We start from the raw sequence: 21,617 nt of genomic DNA on the forward strand, positions 1-21,617 counted from the left end.
TAGTTAGTAGTGCCTTTTACCTGCTTTCTCTGGAACAACCGTTTTGGCCGCATCAGGATTGGGCTGGCTCGGCTAGTGGTAACCTTGAGACTGGATTCCTGTAGTGGGCTATATGTGGGGCTGCACTTGGGCCTGGTCTAGAAGCTCCAGCTAGTGCAGAATGCAGGGGCTAGGCTGCTGATGGTGTCAGATGGCCAATAGCATGGAGCACCTCTGCTAAAACCTCTGCCCTGGCTGCCCATATGCTCCTGGACTAGGCCTGAACAACTTTGGGTCCAGGATATCTTAAGGACTGCCTGAACCTGTGATTGGTGGTCAATCAGTCAGATCATCCAGAAGAGCACTGTTAGTTGTCTCACATGTTAGAGAGGACTGACTGGTCTCCGCTAGAAGATGGACATTCCACATCTGACCTGTGGAATAAATACTATTTCAGGAGAGATTTAGCAGGCACTCTTAGTACTTTCATAAAGATCTTTTTATGCCATTAGGACCTGCGCAGCTGTTAAAACTTTATTGATTAGCTAGTCATTTTCATAATCATTTTATATTGTTTTTATGGTGTTTTATGTTTTGTTGTATATATTATTGTACTCTGCCTTGAAATATGAGTTTGTGGCATATAAATAAATGAATAGCTTGAGAAGGCTGATTTAGATTGGGGGAAATAGCCTAAGATGAAAGGGGATGAAACCTCATTTCCCCTATCTTTGGAGTAGTTGCTTGGGATCAGTTATTAAAAATAACTGGATAGTGGATCTCCTATGTCACATTAGTTTTGCCTACTTAAGTTCATAACAAAGTAATCTGTAAAATATAAAGTACTGTTCCTTACAATAAACTGCTGTTAAGTTATAAAAAAGGATAAAGCTATTACATTAATAGAGGGCTCAGTATTTACATGTTTTTCATCTGCTAGGGAGTAAAATATGGTTAGGATATTATGAGATTATTTTACACATTTAGTAATTAAAACAGTGCTCTCATCAAAAACAACAGTATACCTTGTGGAATGGGAAAACAGACATTGTAGTTTGTTCCAGTCTTGTAATCTTTTATGTGAATACAACATTGGGGTTCTAGCATTAGTGTGAAGGCCTAATTAGTGCTGAGAAGTTGTTAGTGCAGAAATTGCCATATATGCAGTTGCCTTCCTACTTTTTCCAGAACCCTGCTGCAGCTGGGCAGTTAAGTTACTCTTGTTGCCTTGTGGAGATTCAGGTAAGCCTTCATAGGAGCCATAGGAGCTGGTGCAAAACTGTCAGCCCACGGTCATAAGTTGTGATAAAGTTGAGGTATCTAGTTCAGAGCAGCCAGGTTTAAGATTGTAATTTTACTGTAAATATTACTGGTTCTGCTTCTGCTGTTAAAAATCCATGGTATGGGGCTTCTTGAGACGAGATGGAAGGAGAGGCAGGAGAGAGGCTTCAGCATCCATTGTCATAATTTTGAGTTCTACGCATGCTGATGAAATCCAAATTTTAAGAATGTCCTAAGAATACTGGGGTATATTTTTTAACGTATTTTTAAATTTAAGATTTTGTCTCCATCCGAAATTGTATAGATTCACCTGATAGTATGTACTTATAAGTATTTTAAAACAAGACAATCTCAAGAAATTTATTACTAAAATGAAATTGTTACTGTCTTGTTGGAATGGAGTTAAGCAAGAGCATCTGTATTCCAGAAATGTTATGCTTGTTTACTTTTGTACTGCCTTTCTGAAAACTACCAAGGCAGTGTATTAAAAATAAAAATGTGATAAAAACATTGCAAGTACTACTAAAAGATACAGAAGTTCAAATTAGGAAGATGTGCCTTGACATATTTTCTAAAAACAGGGTGGTAAGGGGCAATATTAGCTCTGAAATGGCATATACACTGCCCAGTGCTTCTGCATATGCACTGTATTTATAGGGCTAGCTAATAAATATTTGATAAATTGCATATCTACCATTCTGCAAACGTGAAGAGGGGTATGTTCAAAAAATAACCCATCTGTTTCAAAGATTTAAATACATGGTCTGATGAGTTTAAGAAAGACAGAAATATATTTGTGTCAGCAGCAATGGGACATATACCGTACTTGAGGAAAGTGTTGGATTAATGTTGACCTATTTTTCCTACTTGATCATCTGGAATCGAATACCTACAATTATCATTTTCTAGATTGATTCCCATGGGTATAGCTTCCTCTCAGCCAAATGGAGTTGCTTTCAAAGGGATGTGGTATTCCAGTGCTTCTTCATGCCTGTTTACATCGCCCAGTTAACAAAAATACTATCATGGTTTATACAGATAATTAGGGGAAGTAACTTGTCTTAGTGTGTAGAACAGATAAAAAAACTTCTGAGAGCCCCCAGAAATTCAGTAATTTATGAAGGCAGCTACCTACTTAATTGGTGTGTTACGGGGTGGCCTCTATACAAAATGGGTGCCTGGTGCCAAGTAGGACCAACGGCAAATTCTGGTATGAAAGGATGGGATAGTGCAGATACTTTATGTGTTGCTCTTTTCACCCTCCCAAGAGTAAGAGACTGCAGTCATTCACAGGAGAAGAGACAGGAGTAAAGGATGCCAAAGAGGGTAATTATCTGAAGACAACTTCCATGAAATAACAAGCTTTCAGGGAGTGTGGAGAGTTAAGTGTTTTGACTGGGTGGTTTCAGTTCCATCCCCCTTAATTTACCTTTACTGAGACAGCCATTATCTCATCTCGTTACAGTGTTTCTCTCCCCCCCCCTTAACTGAATGACTTTAAATAGGGAAATAGGTTCCCTCCCCCCCCCCCCATCTATGTCTCAATATGGAGAAGTGATTAGAAATGCTTGTTTCAACAGCGGGACTGAGGAGACAGTACTCTATAAATGTGAGAAGCTAGTATTACTTGATAACCCTGCTTAAAGTGATTTCACACTGATTACCTTTTGCTGTCATTGTGCCAGTACTACACTTGAGACCAGCACCTTTTAAGTGTTCCCATTCCCAGAAAAGTAAATGATGCACTTCCTTTGTACTGAGTAGGATTATGTCATATCATAGAATAACAAAACCTTGAGATAGAACTATAGTGCCCTTTTGGCTTTTTTTTTTTTTTTACTTGACTGTTGCTTCATGTTCTCAAACATGCATGTACATGCATACTTTCATAGCTTTGTAGAATAAAAAGTCTGCTGGCCACTGATCGCATGGTAAATTGCCACCCTATTTTTCCTAGAGCAAAACTGAAGGTGCGTTTGGAGAGGAGTCCTCATCTAAAACATCAAAGTATTAAAAAAATACTGGCCTGTTTAAATACCAAGTGCTTTGCAAAGCAGCTGCCGGAACCTACATTTTAGTGAAAAGTCAAACACACTGTTTTATCTCCCCCCGCCCCGAAAAAAAGCCAATTTTTCTTCATGCGGAAACCTGCCTATTTCATGCCCAGTCATGCTGCCTGCATCAAGAGAAATGTCAGCTTTTTCCTTTCTACCTTCTTACACATCGTGGTTTTACATCGCAAAGCAATAATGTGATACCATTGTACTGCATACTTCTATATTCAAGTATTTTTATTTTTTGCCCGCTCATGCGGTAGGAATGTTAGCATCACCCAGTTCAATCATATCCTGGAAGCAGCAAAACTACGGGGCATTGTACTGAAGTAGTGAGTTGCCAGTGATTTGTTGTGTTGCGCGGTTTTGTGTGCAGTAGTTTGAAAGGGAAGAGCGGCACTTTCTTTTCATACATTATGGGGGCCAAACCCTGGACGTGCCGGGTTTATTTCAGGTTCCGGGGCGCGACCAAACACCTCTTCACGCATCTCTGCTATGCCACTCCCTATGAAGGGATCCCCTTAAACTGCTATCTCGTAAAGAAAGGCTAAGGAAGTTGTTATTGCCTCATGTGTAGCCCAGCCAATCAGCACCCAATTGATTTGAGTGGCAGCCACACCGTTAAATCGGAAACAAAGGGGGAGAGCGCTCTGGAACAACCAATAAGCGCTGAGCAAAAGTACCTCTCGTCCAGTCCAGCGGGGCGTGCTTGTGGCTGGACCAGTCGCCGGCAGCCGGAGGCGGGACGATCCCTGGAGTGGCACGAGGCCGGCAAGTGAGACCGGGAGAACGGTTTTGAACTGTCCAATAGGACGGCACGAGCCATGACGGGTATAAAAGGAGCTGCCAGCGCCAAGCGGCTACTGCAGTTGACGCCGGCAGTAGTACGGTGTCGGGTTGCGGGAATACCACCTTCCGCTTACCTCTTCCTCGGGCGGCTCCTCACCCGGCTTCTTCCCCGCCATGACCACCACGACCACCTACAAGGGGATGGACCCCAGCGGGCGAAGCAGTTCCAGGTCGGTTTAGACCGTTTCCCGGGGACCGTTTCCTTGGTTTCATATCTATATATACGTCGCCGCTTCCTATCCTTCGCTTCCCCCCTTCCTTTCCCTGGACCGTGTGGGGAGCGGGCCAGAGCCCATGTCTCTTGGGTTGGCCGCGGTGGCGATTCTTCCGTTCACACGTGGTTGCTGCCGGACACGTGAAGCCCCCCACCAACGCGGGTTAGAGAACAGGGTGTTGGGGAGGGGGCTCCTCCGGTGGGCCTGGGAGGGTCCTGGGAGCCAGTTCCGCTTGGCAAATGGGGATCCCGGTTCAAGGCCGCCCGAGGCTTTTCCTGGGTGGCGAAAGGGTCGTCCGCACGAGGCCACTACACGGGTGTGGGCGCTTTCCTTCAGGCGCACAGAGACCGCGGGTGGCCTATTGTCATGCCGCGGCTCCGGGACTTTCCTCCCGGCGGTCCACACCCACACACCGCCTGGATGCGTCTCTGGGGCGGGTGGGCAGGCAGGAGCCGCCTTCCCTTTTATGTCTGCCAGGATGCCCAGAAGACAGGCGTGGTGCCGTCCAGCTCTCCGCCTCTGGAAGTGGGGAGCCGGCCGCCCGCCTTTTCTCTCCTTCGAGGCCTCGCTCGCTTTTCCGGACCTGTGTCGTACTTGCCTTCCCCTTTGTATGCTGCGATCGTCGGGAAGAAGCCCCTGCTTCTCGGCTTCGGAACTGCAGATTGTTGGGAAACGGAGAAATGACGCACCATATTGCTTGCGGGGGGGCTGGAGCTCTTATAAGAGGATAGTTTTTTTTGGGGGGGGGTGTTTTTGTGCATGTTGAGAATAGGCCTCTTACACCCCCCCCCCCAAAAAAAAGAGGATTAGCCACGAGGCTTTAGTTTAGTACAGTACAGTACTGTCTGCTTTCCGCCACGACGGATAAGATTCTTTGGCTTGCGAGGGTGGGAGCCGCACCCAGCCCGGAATCTGCTCGGGGGCCGCGGAGCCTTTCGCTTGCCACAGCTCTTTCCCCTCTTCTCCCCAAAGAAACAGCTGCGGGGCGGGGGCGCGCTCTGGAGGCTTGGCTGTGTCAGACTCGCTCAGCAGATTGATCCGTGTGCTTCTGCTTCCCAGCCTAACAAAGGAGGCTGCTACCCCTCCCCGACCAACAGGATTAGGTGCTCCCAAAACCCTTTGGCGTCACCCCTGGCACCGTTTCTTGGCTTCCTTTTTGTCTGGCTTGTAGATCTCGGCAGCGAATATCTTAATCTGGCGTGGTTTCTGTAAGTGATTCCTCGCGCTGGGTGGGGCTTGAGCACACTTCTATTGTCTAGCATCTATGACCATCTCTACCTGTTAACTCGAGGCTTAGAAGCCGGGAGCAAGTCAGCAACTTCTGTAATCCTCTGAAAGGCTGTCTCTATCTTTGGTCCAACTTCTGCCTGTAGAGGAAGACTTGATCTTGAAAGGCATGAAGGTGTATGGAGCTTATTGCACACTGTTGCTTTAAATGGATTAGATCTTAAGCATGTTCTGGTGCTGCAACTTTGAATATCTTTTGTATTGGTCAGTACTCTGCAGTGCTGCATGGCTTGCTTTTGGGATTACAAAGTGGGGGCATTGGAAGTGGAGGAATAACTCTGGTTCTTCAGAACTGATTTTTGAAAAAAATGCCTTTTTGGTGAACAAAGGAACTAAGTTGGGGGGTGAATTATTATCAGTTGCATTGCAAAATTGAGAGAGAGGCCAAGTAGTCATGTGGTTGGGAATCCAAAGGCCCCAAACTCTAATGTGGCACTCAGAGTGCTCCTAGTTTAGGTGTAGAGAGGTAGTATAAAAAGCTTGGCAGGAGAAGTAATTGTTTTCTGCCTTGTTAGCTCTCATGGGAGTCAGTGGGAGAAGAATTAACTGCACCAGGTTCTGTCATGGCATAGATCATGGGTGGGGGATCTTTTTCATTCCAAAGGTTGCATTTCCATCTAGGCTACCTCCCAGGACCTTATGCCATTGGCAGATGGAGCCAGCAACAGATGTGGCAGGCAAGAGGCATTATCACAGTACAAGGCCTTGTACTTTTGGAAGATGTCCAAGGGCCAGATAAAAGGGCTTGGAGGGCCACTGTAGGCTCCAGATTTGAGGATCCTCATCCCCAGAGTAGGCTTTTGGCATGTCCTTGGAGTGGGGTGTTGGATCTGGTGTGTGTTGAGTCCATACCTTGCCCATGACTACACCCCATTTTGGGGATTTGCACAAATTGCACTTGAACTCTGGTAGTAGAGCAATTTAGCCAGTGGCACCTTTCTGCAGTACAGTAGTACCTCGGGTTACAGACGCTTCAGGTTACAGACTCAGCTAACCCAGAAATAATACCTTTGGTTAAGAACTTTGCTTCAGGATGAGAACAGAAATTGGGTGGCAGCGGGAGGCCCCATTAGCTGTAGTGCGCCATATTTGTATATCATTTATTTCCAGCTTATTAATTTCATTGCACACACACTCCACACCAGGAGTGGAGAACTTGTGTCCTCCAGATGTTGCAAACTACAGCTGCCATTATTTACCTTCCTGGCTGGGGATGATGGTTTTGGAGTCCAAGTGCAGCTCTAGCGGAACAGATTGCACACATCTGCAGTAGAAACCAACTGAAGCAGTATTTTATTTTGTAAAAAAAGCACTTGTACAGACACCTCTGGTGAATAAGAATAGCTTCCAGGCAACAAGACTGGAAAGGTTTATTACACTTGTTTCTCTGCACACACCCTTCTTTTGTGCCATAAATGACTGAGCACATATTCACAAACACACTGGTTTCTTTGTAAGACAGTAACTATTGTAAAAGGCAGAAGTCACATTTGATAAATGCCTGAAAGTTTTTTCCTCCCCTGTGTCTGGTTGGTGGTTGTTAGTACTATCAAAATGGCCTACAATTAAATCTACTGAATGATGTAATTTGGAATAGGGGAGGTGTTTGTGGTAGTTTTTTCTAGTTACCAGCAGTTTGTTTGTTTCATTTCTATCTCACCTTTTCTCCAAGGAGCTGGGAAACCCAGCCAGATGGGCAGGGTATAAATAATAAAATTGTATTTTATTTTTTTATTATTATTTGGTGGTGTATATTACTCCCCTCCTCATTTAATCCCCTCAACAACCCTGTGAGGTAGGTTAGCCTGAAAGGCAAAGACTGGCCCAAGGTCACTCAGTGAGCTTCAGGCTGAGTGGGGATTTGAACCCAGGTCTCCCATGTCCTCGTCCAGCACCCTAACCACTATGCCATGCTGGAGGTAAGCATGAACTCAGGCATTAAGAGTTCAACACTAACCACTACACCACACTGGCTCTATTCCAAGTTCCAGGCTCTTGCCTCTAAGGGAAGGGTGGCATAAAGGATCTGTAGGTGCACTCTGAAGCTAGCTGATGGTAAAGGCATCAGTCCACCGAAGCAGCCCTTCCATTCCTTCTTTAGCTTTGTCTGTTTGACTGCTGAGCCCTTTCCACTTTAGCATGAAACATTCCTACATAAAAATGAGTTCCATATGTACTCTCCCTTTGTGGAGTATCTCCCATTGGGGAACATAAGAGCTTGAGCTAAGCTTATGACAGCTTCCTGTGTGTGAAGATATGAAATACATATTGCAAGAAAAATGGTGATGATACATGGATTCCCTTGCAGAAACTACCGTACTTTTTTAAAGAATAATATATGTAGGATTCCTTCCAGTGCTTGCGTTGAGTGCTCTTTTTGCACTCAGAGTCAGGTTCCACCCACCTGTCGGTTGTTAAGGAAGATAAGTCTTACTTTTAAAGTTTGGTTTATCGCTCATTTCATTTAGGAACAACTCATATGATATAATGTGTGGACGACTTCCAAATTGCCTTGGATTGGATTTATAATAGCACAGCTCATGTATGGGTCAAAAAACCTTACTTTGTCACAGTCACTTGTTATTTAATTCAAAAAGTTGTCTTAATGAAATTGACTGGTAATTGTTGGGAGGTACAACTTTCTTGTTCTAGTCTATAGAAGCATCTAAAATAGGCTTCTATAGAAGGTTTGTATGCTAAACTCCCACGAAATTGCGCAGTCATATGGAGGATGGAGCAAGCTTGTTTACTCCTGCTCTGGAGTCTAGACCCAAAACAGTGGATTCAAGTTACAAGAAAAGAGATTCCGACTAAACATCAGGAAGAACTTTCTGACAGTAAGAGCTGTTTGAGAGCGGAACAGACTCCCATGGGAGGTTGTGGACTCTCCTTCCTTGGAGACTTTTGAACAGAGGTTGGATGGCCATCTGTCATTGAGATTCCTGCATTGCAGGGGGTTGGATGACCCTAGAGTCCCTTCCAACTTACAGGTCGTATGGTTTCGTTTTCCTGATGTAACTAGTCAAGGGTGTGTGATTGGTGTGTACTAGGTAACTCCAACATACAAGGGACACAGACCCTGGCAGTGTTGATGATGCTTTGCCAGGTGGTGTGTTGGCTTTCCAACATCCAGGTGGATGACACAGCCAAAAAAGATACCCTAGTAGAATTCCTATTCTGCGGGTTAATAGGCAGGCATGTGAATTGTTTGCAGCATGACCTAGAGATATTAGCTGTGCCATAAGAGTATTCAGTGACAAGATGTGCAAACCTTAACACCTGAAGTACACTATATTATATCTAACATCTAGTTCAAAGGACCTACAGTGATATGCTCTCTAATGCACACTCCACCCTCTAATGCACACTGCAAGGCTAGCAGTGTTTAATGCTGCTGAAGTCAGGTATGAAGTATGGCACAGTGAGTTGCTTGTTGATCCAGACTATAGCTAAGGCATGTTATCAGGACAGCATGGGGATTAGAAATTACTGATCTTAAATTTCAGATTCCTGAACTATCCTCCAGTCTGACCTTGTCCTTCTTTGCTTCTTTCTCATAGATACTAAGTGCCCCGCTTTTGGAAAGTTTCAGCAACAGCTTTCAGTTTACTCTGAAAATAGTTGGGCTAACCTGCTACTTTAATGCCCTCTTTTTGCACTGGTAGGCTACACTGTAGATGACAATGCTGTAAACATAACTCTCGGGTCTCTATTTCTAGAGTTCTTCGTCCACCAGGTGGTGGTTCCACGTTCAACATGGGATTTGATCTGCCAAAAGAACACCAAAACACAAGAAGACACAAGATGGCATCCAATATCTTTGGGACTCCAGAAGATAATTCATCCCCCTGGGCTAGCTCAACAGGTGAAACAACTACTTCTCATTCTTTAAAGGGGTGCCCATGGTTGAATATCTGGATTCGGGTTTTCTGACTGTGCTTCCTGGCCTTGTTTTGGAGCTGTAAAATAGTCTTTGTAAAACAATTTAAAAAATAACTGGAGAGAGGATAACTTGCAGTGTAGGCTTGTCTGTACTTGAATAGTCGCTGATGGGTGGAAGCATGAACTACTTCCTCGGTTAGGAGGAGCTGCAGCATGTGGAAGTAGCGTTGAGCAATTTTTGGCTTCAGTTTATCCTGTTCACAAACTCTTGGCACTGGGGCAAGTCCTAGCCTGTTTACATGCTAACTCCTGTGACCCAGTTCTAAGCCGTGGTGTACTAGCACACCAGTGGCTATTTCACTTACAGAACTAGCTGCATGTACTTGGCAGGCATTGGGAAAACATTAATGGTGCTGTAGTGGCAGAGTAAATACTAGCATTCAATCTGTTTCTAATGTGCCTATGTGGGTGTCTCTATAAATGAAGAAAACTGCATGAAATTTCGATGCAGAACAGGTCAAGAGGGTCATTGTTAGGTCAACTGGTTGAATGTGCAAAAGTACTTGTACCAAGCTTAAACTCATAGCAGATGTTCAAGATTCAGAAACATTTTGAATAGGGAGGTGTTGGGACTGTGCTAGATGAGGTATGTGTTAAGCAGGTAACAAAGAATTTTTGGGCCACTTCATTGTCTCTGGTTGTTGCTTAGAAATATTGTACATGATTTTATTATTTGGGGTATCTGCTTTAAGTACATGTTACAGTGACAATTTATTCACAGCAGCCAAGCCCAGTGATGTCAGTGAAAATTCCGAAGCTCCTGGGTCAGAAAGAAGAAATTCTTCTGATGCAATCTCTGGTGACTTCGTGGATCCAAAGGTAAGAGCTGCTCTTTCTGTAAATTGAGAATATTAAAATGGTGGCAGAGCTGCTCAACCTTCAGAGGGCTGGCTTTGCTCTTATTTTGTTACCTTCCTCCTCAAAGGAAGGTATACATGAAGATATCCCTAGTTCTTGATAATTAGATTTCAAGCACAGTGCTGCTCTGAAAACACTGCCTCTGCTTGCCATTTGAAGCAAAACTCCAAAGACATTAATAGTATAGCAGATTAACATAAAACTAAAACTCATAGCACTTTGGATCAGGCCAGTGGCCCATATACACCAGCAGCATCCTGTTCTCATAGGGATCAGCCACAAGCATAAAATACCTGCTTTGAGTATTAGGAGTGTTTGCTTCCTGTTGATGGTACCTTGTACATGTGAACTGATAGTTGTGACTTCAGTCAACATGTATGAGTCTAGAGTTTCCTCTAATTTTGGACAAGGTGGCTCCTATGTATGCTAGTGCTTTTTTGAAGATAAGTTAACTACCCCCAAATTTGGGTTTATTGATCAGATTGCTAGGTAATTAGTAATCATAGGTTAGCCTATACTAGGGATGTACTGCTCCTAGCATATTTTCATCCTGATTCTCAACTAGTGGTAGGCTGGTATGTTTTGTTATGGGCCTGTAAGTTTCCTTTATGGCACATGTTGCTGAAGTCAGGAAGTGACCTTCAGGAAACCACCCCCTTGGGTATGTTTGGTGGCCTGTTATGGGAGTACCTTCACTGGTAGGTTATTCTACATGGGAAATGACTGGATGAATGAGCCAGTCATTCTTGATGCTGCAGAATTACCAGCCCTTCCTGACTGGAAGTAGGCAACAGGGAAAATCAGTAAAACATAGCCATGCAATGGTCAGTTTCTTCTCTTAAATGGGTATTCAAGTCTCACAGACACTTGGTTTCTTCTGGACATCAGCAGTTTCCTCCAGGTATGTTAGTATGCCTCAACTCACAGGTTGGAAATTACTGTATGTACTCAAGTATAAGCCGACTTTTTCAGCACATTTTTTATGCTGAAAAAGCCCCCCTTGGCTTATACTCAAGTGAGGGTCCTTTTGGGCTGCTCCTTCCTCCTCCTTTGCCTTTGCCGCTGTTGGCGGCGGCAGCGGAGGAAGGAGCAGCCCGAAAGCAGCCCTTTTGGGCTGCTTGTTCTTCCTCCGCCACTGCTGCCACCACCAGGTTTGTGGTGTGGTGAACCGGCTTATATGCGAGTCAGTAGGTTTTCCCAGTTTTTTGTGGTAAAATTAGGTGCCTCGGCTTATATTCAGGTTGGCTTATACTTGAGTATATATGGTACCTGTCTTACAAATTGGAAAATGTATCCCCACCAGGATTGAGTTTTTCCCCATAAAACTCAAACTACAGTCATTGTTTCAGAAATCAGGTTTCTGCTATTGACAAATATGCTTACTTTATATTGGCTCAGCTAAAGAAGTGATCTTTGTTGGTTGATGTCAGCAAAGGTAGAATTAACATTGGCCTTTTTTATTATTATTGCAGGGCGGGGAAGGTGAGGCTCCTGGTAAGTACTTTCTCCTCCTTGCCTATAAATAAGCGAAAAGAAAATTCATTTCCGGCTTGGGTGGATGTGTACACTGATGTGTGTTGGAGTCTGAAAGGATAAATGTGGATCAGGATGACTTTTGAGGAGAGATGTCTTCATAATGATGACCTATCTGTCAGCTCTGTGGCCTCTTGGTGTTGCATAAGATTTTACCTGGTTGCAGTTCACACATGAATAAATGCAAAACATTTTAATTCTTAGGTGTAGGTGGGGTGCACCTGCCACCACATACAATAAGTGAATAGAATGTGCATGTATATCTCAGCAGGCATGATTCATTGGAGTTCTGTAGGGATTTGTGAATATAGAATGGCGTAAATATGTCCAATTCGTGTATGTGTTGTTTATGGTGGCAGACATGCTGAAACTAAGTTTAAGAGGAAATTGCTGCCAAATTACACAGAAAGGAGCAGACTGGAAATGGGAGGGGTGGGTTTTTTTGTTTTCAAACATGAGGAACTATTAAGAGTGAAGCTAGAGAGAGACTTCCATAGCACCTTTATAAGGTTGAGTGTTCCTTTTACTCCCAACGTTGTGTGGTGAATAAAGTGTGTGTTTTCTGAGCTAAGCTTCCAGAGCTGTCATTTGTAGATCCATAACTCTATGAGACCTACAACATAAACTGTACTTTGAGAAGGCTGCATATGAGTGTGTGACGTGACTAGTGGGTTTGGGTAACTTACAAGTTGTCCAACAACTTAGGCAAGAGGCTTCCGACTTGAAAACCTGCCTTAACGAATTCGGGTCCTCCCCCTAATTCTGTAGAGTTCCTGTTGGTGGTGGTCTGTCTGCTAATGGCACAAAAAATGCCCCAGCTACCATGTGAAGGCTCCTAGCTATACTAAAGCAATCCAGAATTACCACACTCATTTTGTTGGGGAAATGGAGTGAATAGAATGGAATTAGTCCAGTTTTCTGTCAAGCAGAACAGGTACTCATGATGCTTAATGTATTGTGCACATGAGTAGCTTCTATCAGCTGTGAAATAGCACGTCTCTTTGTCTGGTAGCCAGTTATCATTACTCACTTGATCTCTCTGCAGGATTCTTGTAGACCTTTGCCTTCTCCTAGCTGACTTTTTATATGCATGGGACAGCTTTCTAAGGTGACTGATCTTCAGAATTTCAGCAGATAGCCTTAGCTGTCTAGTGCACTCCAAACATAGTTAGCCTCAATCAGTGTTCAGTGAAAATGTTTCTTATAAGAGCTGGATAGAGGGGGGTTTTCAACCTGTGGTTAATCATCCAGAAATCTGCCAGTTGAAGTAGATTTCAGAATCAAGGTCAGAGAGACAACCTGGCAACCTGAAAGAGAAATAAACCCCAATTTGGCACTCCCATTTAAAACCTACACCTTATAGTCCAAGAATGGGATTGTAACATGCCACAGGAAGGGCAGGTGTAAGGCCACTGATAACTAGCAGATCTGAGCCTTGGGTAGCTTAATGTCTGAGACTAATAGCCATTGTGGAAATGAACAGCAAAGGTAGCTGGATGAATTTACAGCAGAAAGATTATAGAAAGAGCTTGAAGATAGCAAGCAGCTATAGTTCGGAAACCTATTCTACATTAATTTTGAAAAATCTAATTTATCTGATTTTTCTTCCTGGAAATGTGATGGTATTAGGACAGTGAATTATTTGTATGTTGGCAGCTAGGAGTTCCTGAGTAAAGACTTAAACAATAATGGTTTTAATTACATGCATATGCAGGAATTCTACCCATGCATCCAGTCATTAGTGTGGTGTCTAGATTGTAATAACCAGGCTTGGCAGATTGTTTGAAAGCTTTGGTTGAAACATCTTTGGAAAAGCTGCATACCAGGGAGTTTCTAAACTATCTGGCTAGGATGTATGATGTACTTAGTTCTGTGGCCAAATGGCACATTAAATCCTGTTCGACATGCTGCCTGCATTCAATTTCACAACACAACATTAATCCTTACTCTTCTGCATATAGTGTGTTCTGCTTTTGTTGGATCTGCTTACCATAAGCAGGTGCTTCAATTAAGCAAATGGTTAGATGTGATAATAAGGCTCCTTGTACAATGAATATTCCCCTAAAGTGCATATGCATAACATGGATTGACTGATGCTCTTTCCTTGCTAAATTCGCTGGCGTTAACATCTGTTTTTCCTACTTTTAAAAATTGGGTTTTTATATTGTTGGAGACGAAAAGAAAACGCAAGAAAAACGATAATGCCAAAATATAACAATGGGGACAATAATACAAATTCATAATGCTACTATAGGACATAGGGGCTGACTGGTGTTGACCCCTCAATAAATCTAATTTACTCTCGATACTTGGAAATACTTAAACAGAAAAGGAATTTGTGCTTTGCTATACATGCAGCTGAGGAATGGGGATCCTGTGGCCCTCCAGATGTTGCTAGAATTCTGCTTACTCCCATCAGCCCCAGCCAGCATGGTCAGTGATCAGGGATGATGGGAGTTGTAGTTCAGCAGCATCCAGAGGCAACCCTGGACCTTTCCCAGAGACAGTCCTGTGCAAGTGAAGCCCACAAAAGATGCAAGCCCAGAGCAGTGTATCTGCTAGATAGAGCTGTTGGGCAGCAGTCTTTTCTACTTCCGTTGTTTAAGACTTGCCACAAAGCCAGTGTTTGTCCAGCAATAACTTTGATACATTGGAGATTGAAGCATTCCTCTTTTTTTCCTATTCCTACTCTTCTAGAAAACACAGAGGTTGAAATAGAAGCTGCCTCTGGCCTGAGTGAAGAGAAGCCTGTTCCGGCTGCACCAGTTCCTAGCCCTGTAGCTGCAGCACCTGCACCATCTAGGAGAAATCCACCTGGCGGAAAGTCCAGCCTAGTCCTTGGTTAAACTTATTCCTCCTTTGCTCCTCCTCCTAACTACTTGGAACTCATGTCTGTCATCTTTGTTTTCCTTCCATGCTTGTGAGCTGCACAACTTGAGCCTGACTGTACTTCTTCTCAAACTGTCATTAAAGAAGCACTTTATGTACTTCATCTTTTTTAACGGAAGGTTTTTTTCAACTTCTGTCTTGTCTCCCTTGGGTCTACTGGAAGTGGAATGTGTGATTTCTTTTCCTAGTGGTAGACGTAGAGCAGTGGCATTCCTATGCAGCCCATGGCTGATGGAAAAATTTCTAAGGTATATATATATATAGTAGTGTATCATAACCTAGGCTGGTTGGTTCTGAGTGTGTTAGATGGCATTTTGTCCTGAAATTTGTAGAAACCCCTTAGTTAGCTTAGAAGAAGGGTTGAAAGTCCAGGGTTGCACAGATCAGAAGACGGTTGACAAATGTACTCTCTTTCCTACCCATCCCTGCAACACATACTAGTTGGTTATCCAAGGTATCATTCAGTAGCTGGTAAATGTCTAAAGCCCTGTTGTGCATTTCTGAACAGTAAGAGTCATGGTGCTAGCGATTACCATGCTGCCTTCAAACAAGAAGAATCTTGGTTCAGGCATATCAAGTTGGGACCAGTGCCAAATGACAGGGCTAGTAATTTGAGATGCTCTTCTGTTGCCCCAGTATCGGGACCCACCTGAAGTCAAGGTGGAGTGGATCTTGCAGAAGTAAGTATTGGAGACAGGAACAATCTCTTTTAAGAGGCATTCTAATTCAAACAATTCCTGTGCTATGCATGATCATGTTGGTGCTTGACCATGAGGTGAGAGTTTCATCCTTCTAAATGTGTGTTGTATCTTGATAAAGCTGGATTGTTGCTTAAATAAAATATATAGAAATTTTGAAGCAGTGTCAGAGCTTTGTTTTCAGGGTCTGCTATGCTGCCTACTGATCACTTGAATATCAAGTTGAAATCCACAAAAACGTGGAAGAGAAATTGGGTGGTTTCATAGAACATTTCCATATACACTTCCCAAACAAACAGCCATTGCTGTAGCAATGTTAACATGCTAGGTTGCTGCTAATTAGTGCCATTATACTAGAAGTGTAATCAAGTGTCATGTAGCCATCATGCTTTGCGGTAACTACGGAGGTATATCTGCTTTAAGAGATGGGAATACAGCGTTGATAGTTGTGAAACTAAATCACTTTCATTTGGCTTTTTACACACGTTAAGGGATGCTAAACAAGATCTCTTATTCAAAGGCTGCTGTACATAAAATGGCTAGTAATTACAGATGGAACAGTTTGACCATAATATTTAAAACATGAAAACGGAACACATTTCAGAGGTTGAGTAGCAGTTGGGCATAACAAAGAAGTTTTACATCTTACATTGAACAGCACTTCCTATCTTGAATACAGAGAATATTTTGAAAATTTGTCAACTGGTCCGTAACTGGATAATATGCCATAGATCCAATATTGTTGACTTGCCTGTTCCTGGGTACTCTAGGAATCCTGTAATAAAGAACTCATGATCTGCTGCATCCATTTTTCCTACTGGTTGGTTTTTAAATGGAAAAGAGGTTCTAAGTCTAAAACAGCTAAGATCTGGAACAAACAGGTCTATATCCCTGTTTTCAGCTCCAATACTTGACCTATTTTTTAAAAAAAGCATTTCTATTTGAATGTGTTTTTTTTAACCTGCCTAGTGTTTATTTAGCAAAACTATGTTGATGCATATTGTGCAAATAAACAAAAACAAAACCTTACTACCTCAAACCTGATACACTTTGAATGGGCCAGGATGCTACTTGCTGTAAGAAATGCTCAAGGCTGACTTTAGAGCGACCTTGGATAGCTGAAAACATTGCTTCAAGTGCAGATCTCTTCGTTTAGACCTGTGGGTCCCCAGATGTTGCTGGACTACAACTCCCATCATTCTTAGCCAGCATGACCAGTGGTCAGGGAAGATGGGAGTTGTAGTCCAACAACATTTGGAGACCCACAGATTGAGAAACACAAGACGCTGATCAAATATCAGCAAAAAGTTAATGCAAAATGGGGACTCCTGTTATGAGGACGGAAGGGGAAAAGCCACCTCCTCCTCGCCCTTCCAAGCCGGAGAATGGGGAGAACTTCTTCCCACAAAGCGCCGCGCTTCCCACGTGCGCCCTCTGCTCATGCGCCCCTGAGCGGGTTAGATCTCGCCCTTTGAGTATCCATTACTCCTCTCTCGTGGGTCGCCGGGGGCCGAAGTTCCCCCCAGGCTCCGCCTCTCTGACTCCCCAACGCCTCCTCTGGCGTAGCCGGGCTCTGCAGCGGCCCACGTGCGCCCCTGCGGAAGAATGGACGGCGGCCCCGCGTCCCGCCCGCTGCGCGTCCTGGTGGACATGGACGGGGTCCTGGCGGACTTCGAAGGCGCGCTGCTGCGGGGCTTCTCCGCCGCCTTCCCCGGAGAGCCTCGCGTGGAACTGGAGCAGCGAAGGGGCTTCTTGGCGGTGGAGCAATACCGCTCCCTGCGGGAGGATCTGGGGGTGAGCACCCAGCGAGCGGGCAGGCGGGGCAGGGGCGCCGCTGGACGGCTCCCATGACCCGAGCTGCTCCCGGAATATGACGGGGGGAAGAGGGAGAAGAGGCCCGGCTCCTTTTTGGAGAGCTCGAGTGCTAAGGCTTGCCCGAGATCCAACGCAGCAGGAAACTTTAGAAAAACCGGCAGGGGCATTGCGGTCCCATTCTGCCTTTAAAACAGTTACGACATGGGCAAAAAGTCCAATTTCAGCTGGCAGCAAGGAGGAAAAGCTGGATCTAGTGGCCTTTTACCCCTTAAAAGCTCGAGTCAGCAGCCTTGCCGCAAAGAAGAACGCGCGCTCCCCTGCCCGCCCCGTCGGTGGCATTTAGTGACGCAGAGCATGAAACTATCTTCAACGCCAGAAGTTGATAGCTAAAGTTTCAGAGCTGCCCTCTATTCCTTCACCACACCCCATCTCTCTTCTGTAGGTCTCATGTGTCTTTTAAAAGTTTTGTGGTAGGCATATGTATGGAAAAACCATACATGCAGATCAATGGAATGATTCATTTCTTCAAGTTGAAACATTAAGGCTACAATCGTGCTTTTAAACCCAATTGTGGAGATTGTCTGGATGGCGAAGAATCATGGGTGTTACCAATTACAGCAGCAAATATAGCCCAAAAGAACAGATGAAGGAAAATGGAGACACAATCCTTTGGTAGCATCCAAAGTAACTTTGAAATGCTGTTTTGTAGTTTGTAGGTTTCTTTTAAAAAAAGGGCTCAGTGCAACTTGCATTAACAATTATATCTTTTTCTTTACAGGATCAGCACACTCTCTTTCCACTGCTAAATAGGCTTGGAAAGTGAGGGCTTTCCCAAAAAAGTTATCTGAAACCAGTCACTTTTCAGCCAAGTTTCTCAGTACAAGAAATATCATTTCAAATAATCGGTTTATATAAACAATTATTCCCCCAACCATGAAAAAATATTGAAATGCGAAATATACCTAGGAACAAGTCTTCACCATGCCAGAAATGTTATCCAATAAAAAGCCTGCAGGAATAAAGCAGTCTTAGGCTGCAATCCAAACCCCCTTTGTGCAGGGTTGGCGAGTTGGATTGGGCAGAGGTGTCTCAGAGCACTCCCTTCAACCTGCTAAAAGAGGTGGGAGGCATGTACTGCCGACAGGACTCCCCCCCCCCCCCAGCAGCTCATAGAGCTAACCCAGGCTCTGCTGGATCCTAAGCCAGCCCTGCTGCTGTGGCTTGATTTGCCAGCCCACCCCATCCCAGCTGGCATGCGTGCAATGGCTGTGGAAGCAGTGGTGGTCCTGCAGCTCAGTTCAACCCCTCTGCTGCTCAGCCAGGGTTTCTACGGCAGCCCCAGTGCCTTGCTCCAGAAGGCACTCCTTGACCATGTACATGGGATACAGTTTTGAAAATTAAAGCAGTTCTTGAGCCCTTCTCGGGGGGAAGGAGAGCCTCCTCCTATTTTCTTCATAGTAGATTGAATATTAAGTAACTAGGTGAGCTCTGTTTAGACTAGAAGTGTAATTCCATGCGTTTGGTTTCAGGTGAAGGTAGCCAGTGTGTACGAGTCACCAGGCTTCTTTCTGGGTTTGGATCCCATTCCAGGAGCTATGGAAGCAATGCAGGAGATGATTCAAATGCCCAAGTAAGGCCCATTCGGAACACAGAATGGTTTGCAATTAGCCCCCATGGTTTATTTTCATATAGTGACGAATAAATGCCCATGTCTTTTCAGCACAGAAGTATTTATTTGCACAAGCCCTATCCGGAAATATGAATACTGCGTTCAAGAGAAGGTTGGCAATTCTTTGCTGTCCCCTACACTCTCTCTGTTCTGCTTGCTTACCCTGACTCCAACCTTGTGTTATGCAGAGCCTCCCATCAGATTCCTTATTTTTCCTTCTATGTTCCTCGTCTTCAGTACTAGTGGCTTATGTGCTTCATTGTCGAGGTGAGGCTCTATTCATGTCCCTTCCACACCATTGGGTTACCTGCTCTGATGCAGATCCCCCACCTATGGCAGTATTTCAGAGGCTTTTGAATGGTACCTTGCAGGCACAAGTCAGTTGAACAGTCTATTGCACATTGCACTGGAAAATGAACAAATGTATTATAAAAGTAGGATATGTACCCCCACGAAACACAAGCATATAGTTTTTATAATACAGTGGTACCTTGGTTTACGAACTTAATCCGTTCTGGAAGCCCGTTCTTAAACTCTAGGAAGAAGACACAGTGGGGCTTATGTCTGAGTAAATGTGCACATGATTGTGTTGTGAATCTTGTAGGCAACAGGAAACATCTTGCATTTTTCTTGCCCTTTGGCCCAATTTATTTAAATATCTCCCCCTTTTCTGTGAAAAAACCCCCATGAGAATCTCTGCATTTTGCTGGATGACCAAAATGTACAATGATTGGAATACCTATGTTAACAAGAATTTCTACCCCCTAAGCTATGGGTCTCCAGATGCTTCAGGAAGCCACCAGCTTCTGCTCTACAAGCCCGATTAAAGCAGACATCTTCTGCATGTTTACTCAAAAGTACACCCCACTGCATTCATTCCTGAGTATGTGTGTTCAGGATTGCAGCCTAAGCAATTTGTGAAATGAGAAAATGTCTGTCAAAGTTTGTAGAAAACATTTCATACCAGCTTTATAATTTCACGTCTCCTCTGACTCTCCTGTCTAAATAACCGGTCGGATATAGTCGAGTGTTTTGGCTTCTTTGTGTTTTTTTTGGTAAAAAGGCTGTAATTAAAATTCTTCTGATACTGATCTTTCTTCACCTGATAGTACAGCTGGGTTCAAAAGCACTTGGGTCCCAAATTTGTGGAGCGGATAATTCTGACCAGAGATAAAACAGTTGTGTCTGCTGATCTGCTCTTTGATGACAAGGATGCCATTAAAGGTACGAGAATGTGCAGTGCAGTTTCCAGATCCAAACACTTTACCGTTGCTCCAGTGATGAAATGGTCCCTCTTGCAATTTCCCATTCTCATTCTTCTCAGGGGTTGAGCCTAATCCGAGCTGGGAGCACATCTTGTTCTCGTGCTGTCATAACAAGCATCTAAAGCTGCAGCCCCCACGAAGGAGACTCGAGTCTTGGACTGATGACTGGAGGACAATACTGGAAAGCAAGCGCTCCAAGTGATGGCTGAAGAAAGGGGCGTGTACTTCAACAGGCAGTGAAAGTGACCCAAAACACCAGCTGGTCATTAAACGCCACTGGAACGAAGCAAGACACCCACCTAGTGAGCCGGCTTAGATGGAAATATATTTCCTATTTGCAAGAGAATAGTGTTTTGTCCTAATTAAACATCAACAATGTGAGTTATAAAGATGTTAAATCCCTGTGTGGAGTCTTTGTCATACATCTAGATAAATAAAAGTGCAAACGGTCAGTAGCTGTTAGGACACACCCGTTAGGATTCTTGCTCCGTGTTTGCAGTCATGAAGGAGCTAAGTCAGAATGCTCCGAGTATATTATATGTAAATAAACGTAGATTAGCCAAGATGTTGAGCTTTTGAGTCTGTTACGCAAACTGCAAATACTCTGCAGGTTCCGTAAGTGTGCTGATGCTTCCTGGTATCAGTCGCTGTGATGTTTGGGCTGGAGAAAGTTTTTGAAGCGACCGACCGACCAGGAGGGAGAGAACATGCCAATCGGGCATGTGTCTCTACCAGGGTCCTACATGAGAGTAGGACGATCCTAACAACACCTACACAGTGCAGTTTGGAAAGCTCTGATCTAGTTCAGCTCCCTGCAATGCAAGAAATATGCAGCTGTCCCATAAGGGGATCAAATCTGAAAACTTGGCATTATGAGCACCACACAGTAACCAACTGAGCCATTTGCTATTGCTCACCTGTCTTCTGTTCATTCTGCTACTTAAAGAAAAAAAAGCCCAGCTAAAGCAGGATGTGCAACCCATGACTTTCCAAATGTTCCAACGCCCATCATTTCTGACCACACTGGCGGATGGGAATTGGAGTCCCAACTATATTTGGAGGGCAACAGGATTCCCACCTGTACTCTCCTGCTCCAAGGTATATCCACTATAATAGCTATTAGGGTCCTGTTGTTGTTGTTTAGTCATGTCCGACTCTTCGTGACCCCATGGACCAGAGCACGCCAGGCATTTCTGTCTTCTACTGCCTCCTGCAGTTTAGTCAAATTCATGCTGGTAGCTTCAAGAACACCATCCAACCATCTCATCCTCTGCCGTCCTCTT

The 21,617-nt window shown here is 44.2% G+C and overlaps 2 protein-coding genes across 3 annotated transcripts; both read left to right on the top strand.

Moving 5' to 3' along the window:
* Positions 1-4,133: 4,133 nt before the first annotated feature.
* Positions 4,134-15,745, top strand: JPT1 (Jupiter microtubule associated homolog 1). 2 transcript variants are annotated; one of them, XM_083430105.1, is made up of 5 exons: positions 4,134-4,333; positions 9,385-9,530; positions 10,329-10,426; positions 11,938-11,959; positions 14,696-15,745. In XM_083430105.1, the coding sequence occupies exons 1-5, from the start codon at positions 4,278-4,280 to the stop codon at positions 14,842-14,844; spliced, it is 471 nt and encodes a 156-aa protein (XP_083286231.1). In that variant the 5' UTR covers positions 4,134-4,277; the 3' UTR covers positions 14,845-15,745. The 2 variants fall into 2 exon arrangements, with proteins under 2 accessions (XP_083286231.1, XP_083286232.1); XM_083430106.1 differs by having other exon boundaries at positions 4,155-4,333; positions 10,332-10,426.
* A 1,288-nt stretch (positions 15,746-17,033) lies between these two features.
* Positions 17,034-20,736, top strand: NT5C (5', 3'-nucleotidase, cytosolic). Its single transcript, XM_083430101.1, has 5 exons — positions 17,034-17,379; positions 18,930-19,030; positions 19,121-19,181; positions 20,179-20,293; positions 20,394-20,736. The coding sequence occupies exons 1-5, from the start codon at positions 17,191-17,193 to the stop codon at positions 20,534-20,536; spliced, it is 609 nt and encodes a 202-aa protein (XP_083286227.1). The 5' UTR covers positions 17,034-17,190; the 3' UTR covers positions 20,537-20,736.
* The last annotated feature ends 881 nt before the right edge of the window (positions 20,737-21,617 follow it).

Source organism: Podarcis tiliguerta (assembly GCF_965153285.1).
Source record: "Podarcis tiliguerta genome assembly, chromosome: 2".
Lineage (NCBI taxonomy): Eukaryota > Metazoa > Chordata > Lepidosauria > Squamata > Lacertidae > Podarcis > Podarcis tiliguerta.

What these genes read in the sequence shown, in the direction of transcription:
- NT5C (XM_083430101.1), top strand. Translation starts at nt 17,191, where the DNA reads ATGGACGGCGGCCCCGCGTCCCGCCCGCTGCGCGTCCTGGTGGACATG. An exon ending in CCCTGCGGGAGGATCTGGGG is followed by an intron (nt 17,380 to 18,929) that starts GTGAGCACCCAG and finishes GTTTGGTTTCAG; the next exon opens with GTGAAGGTAGCCAGTGTGTA. An exon ending in GAGATGATTCAAATGCCCAA is followed by an intron (nt 19,031 to 19,120) that starts GTAAGGCCCATT and finishes ATGTCTTTTCAG; the next exon opens with CACAGAAGTATTTATTTGCA.
- JPT1 (XM_083430105.1), top strand. Translation starts at nt 4,278, where the DNA reads ATGACCACCACGACCACCTACAAGGGGATGGACCCCAGCGGGCGAAGC. An exon ending in CCCCTGGGCTAGCTCAACAG is followed by an intron (nt 9,531 to 10,328) that starts GTGAAACAACTA and finishes ATTTATTCACAG; the next exon opens with CAGCCAAGCCCAGTGATGTC. An exon ending in GTGACTTCGTGGATCCAAAG is followed by an intron (nt 10,427 to 11,937) that starts GTAAGAGCTGCT and finishes TTATTATTGCAG; the next exon opens with GGCGGGGAAGGTGAGGCTCC.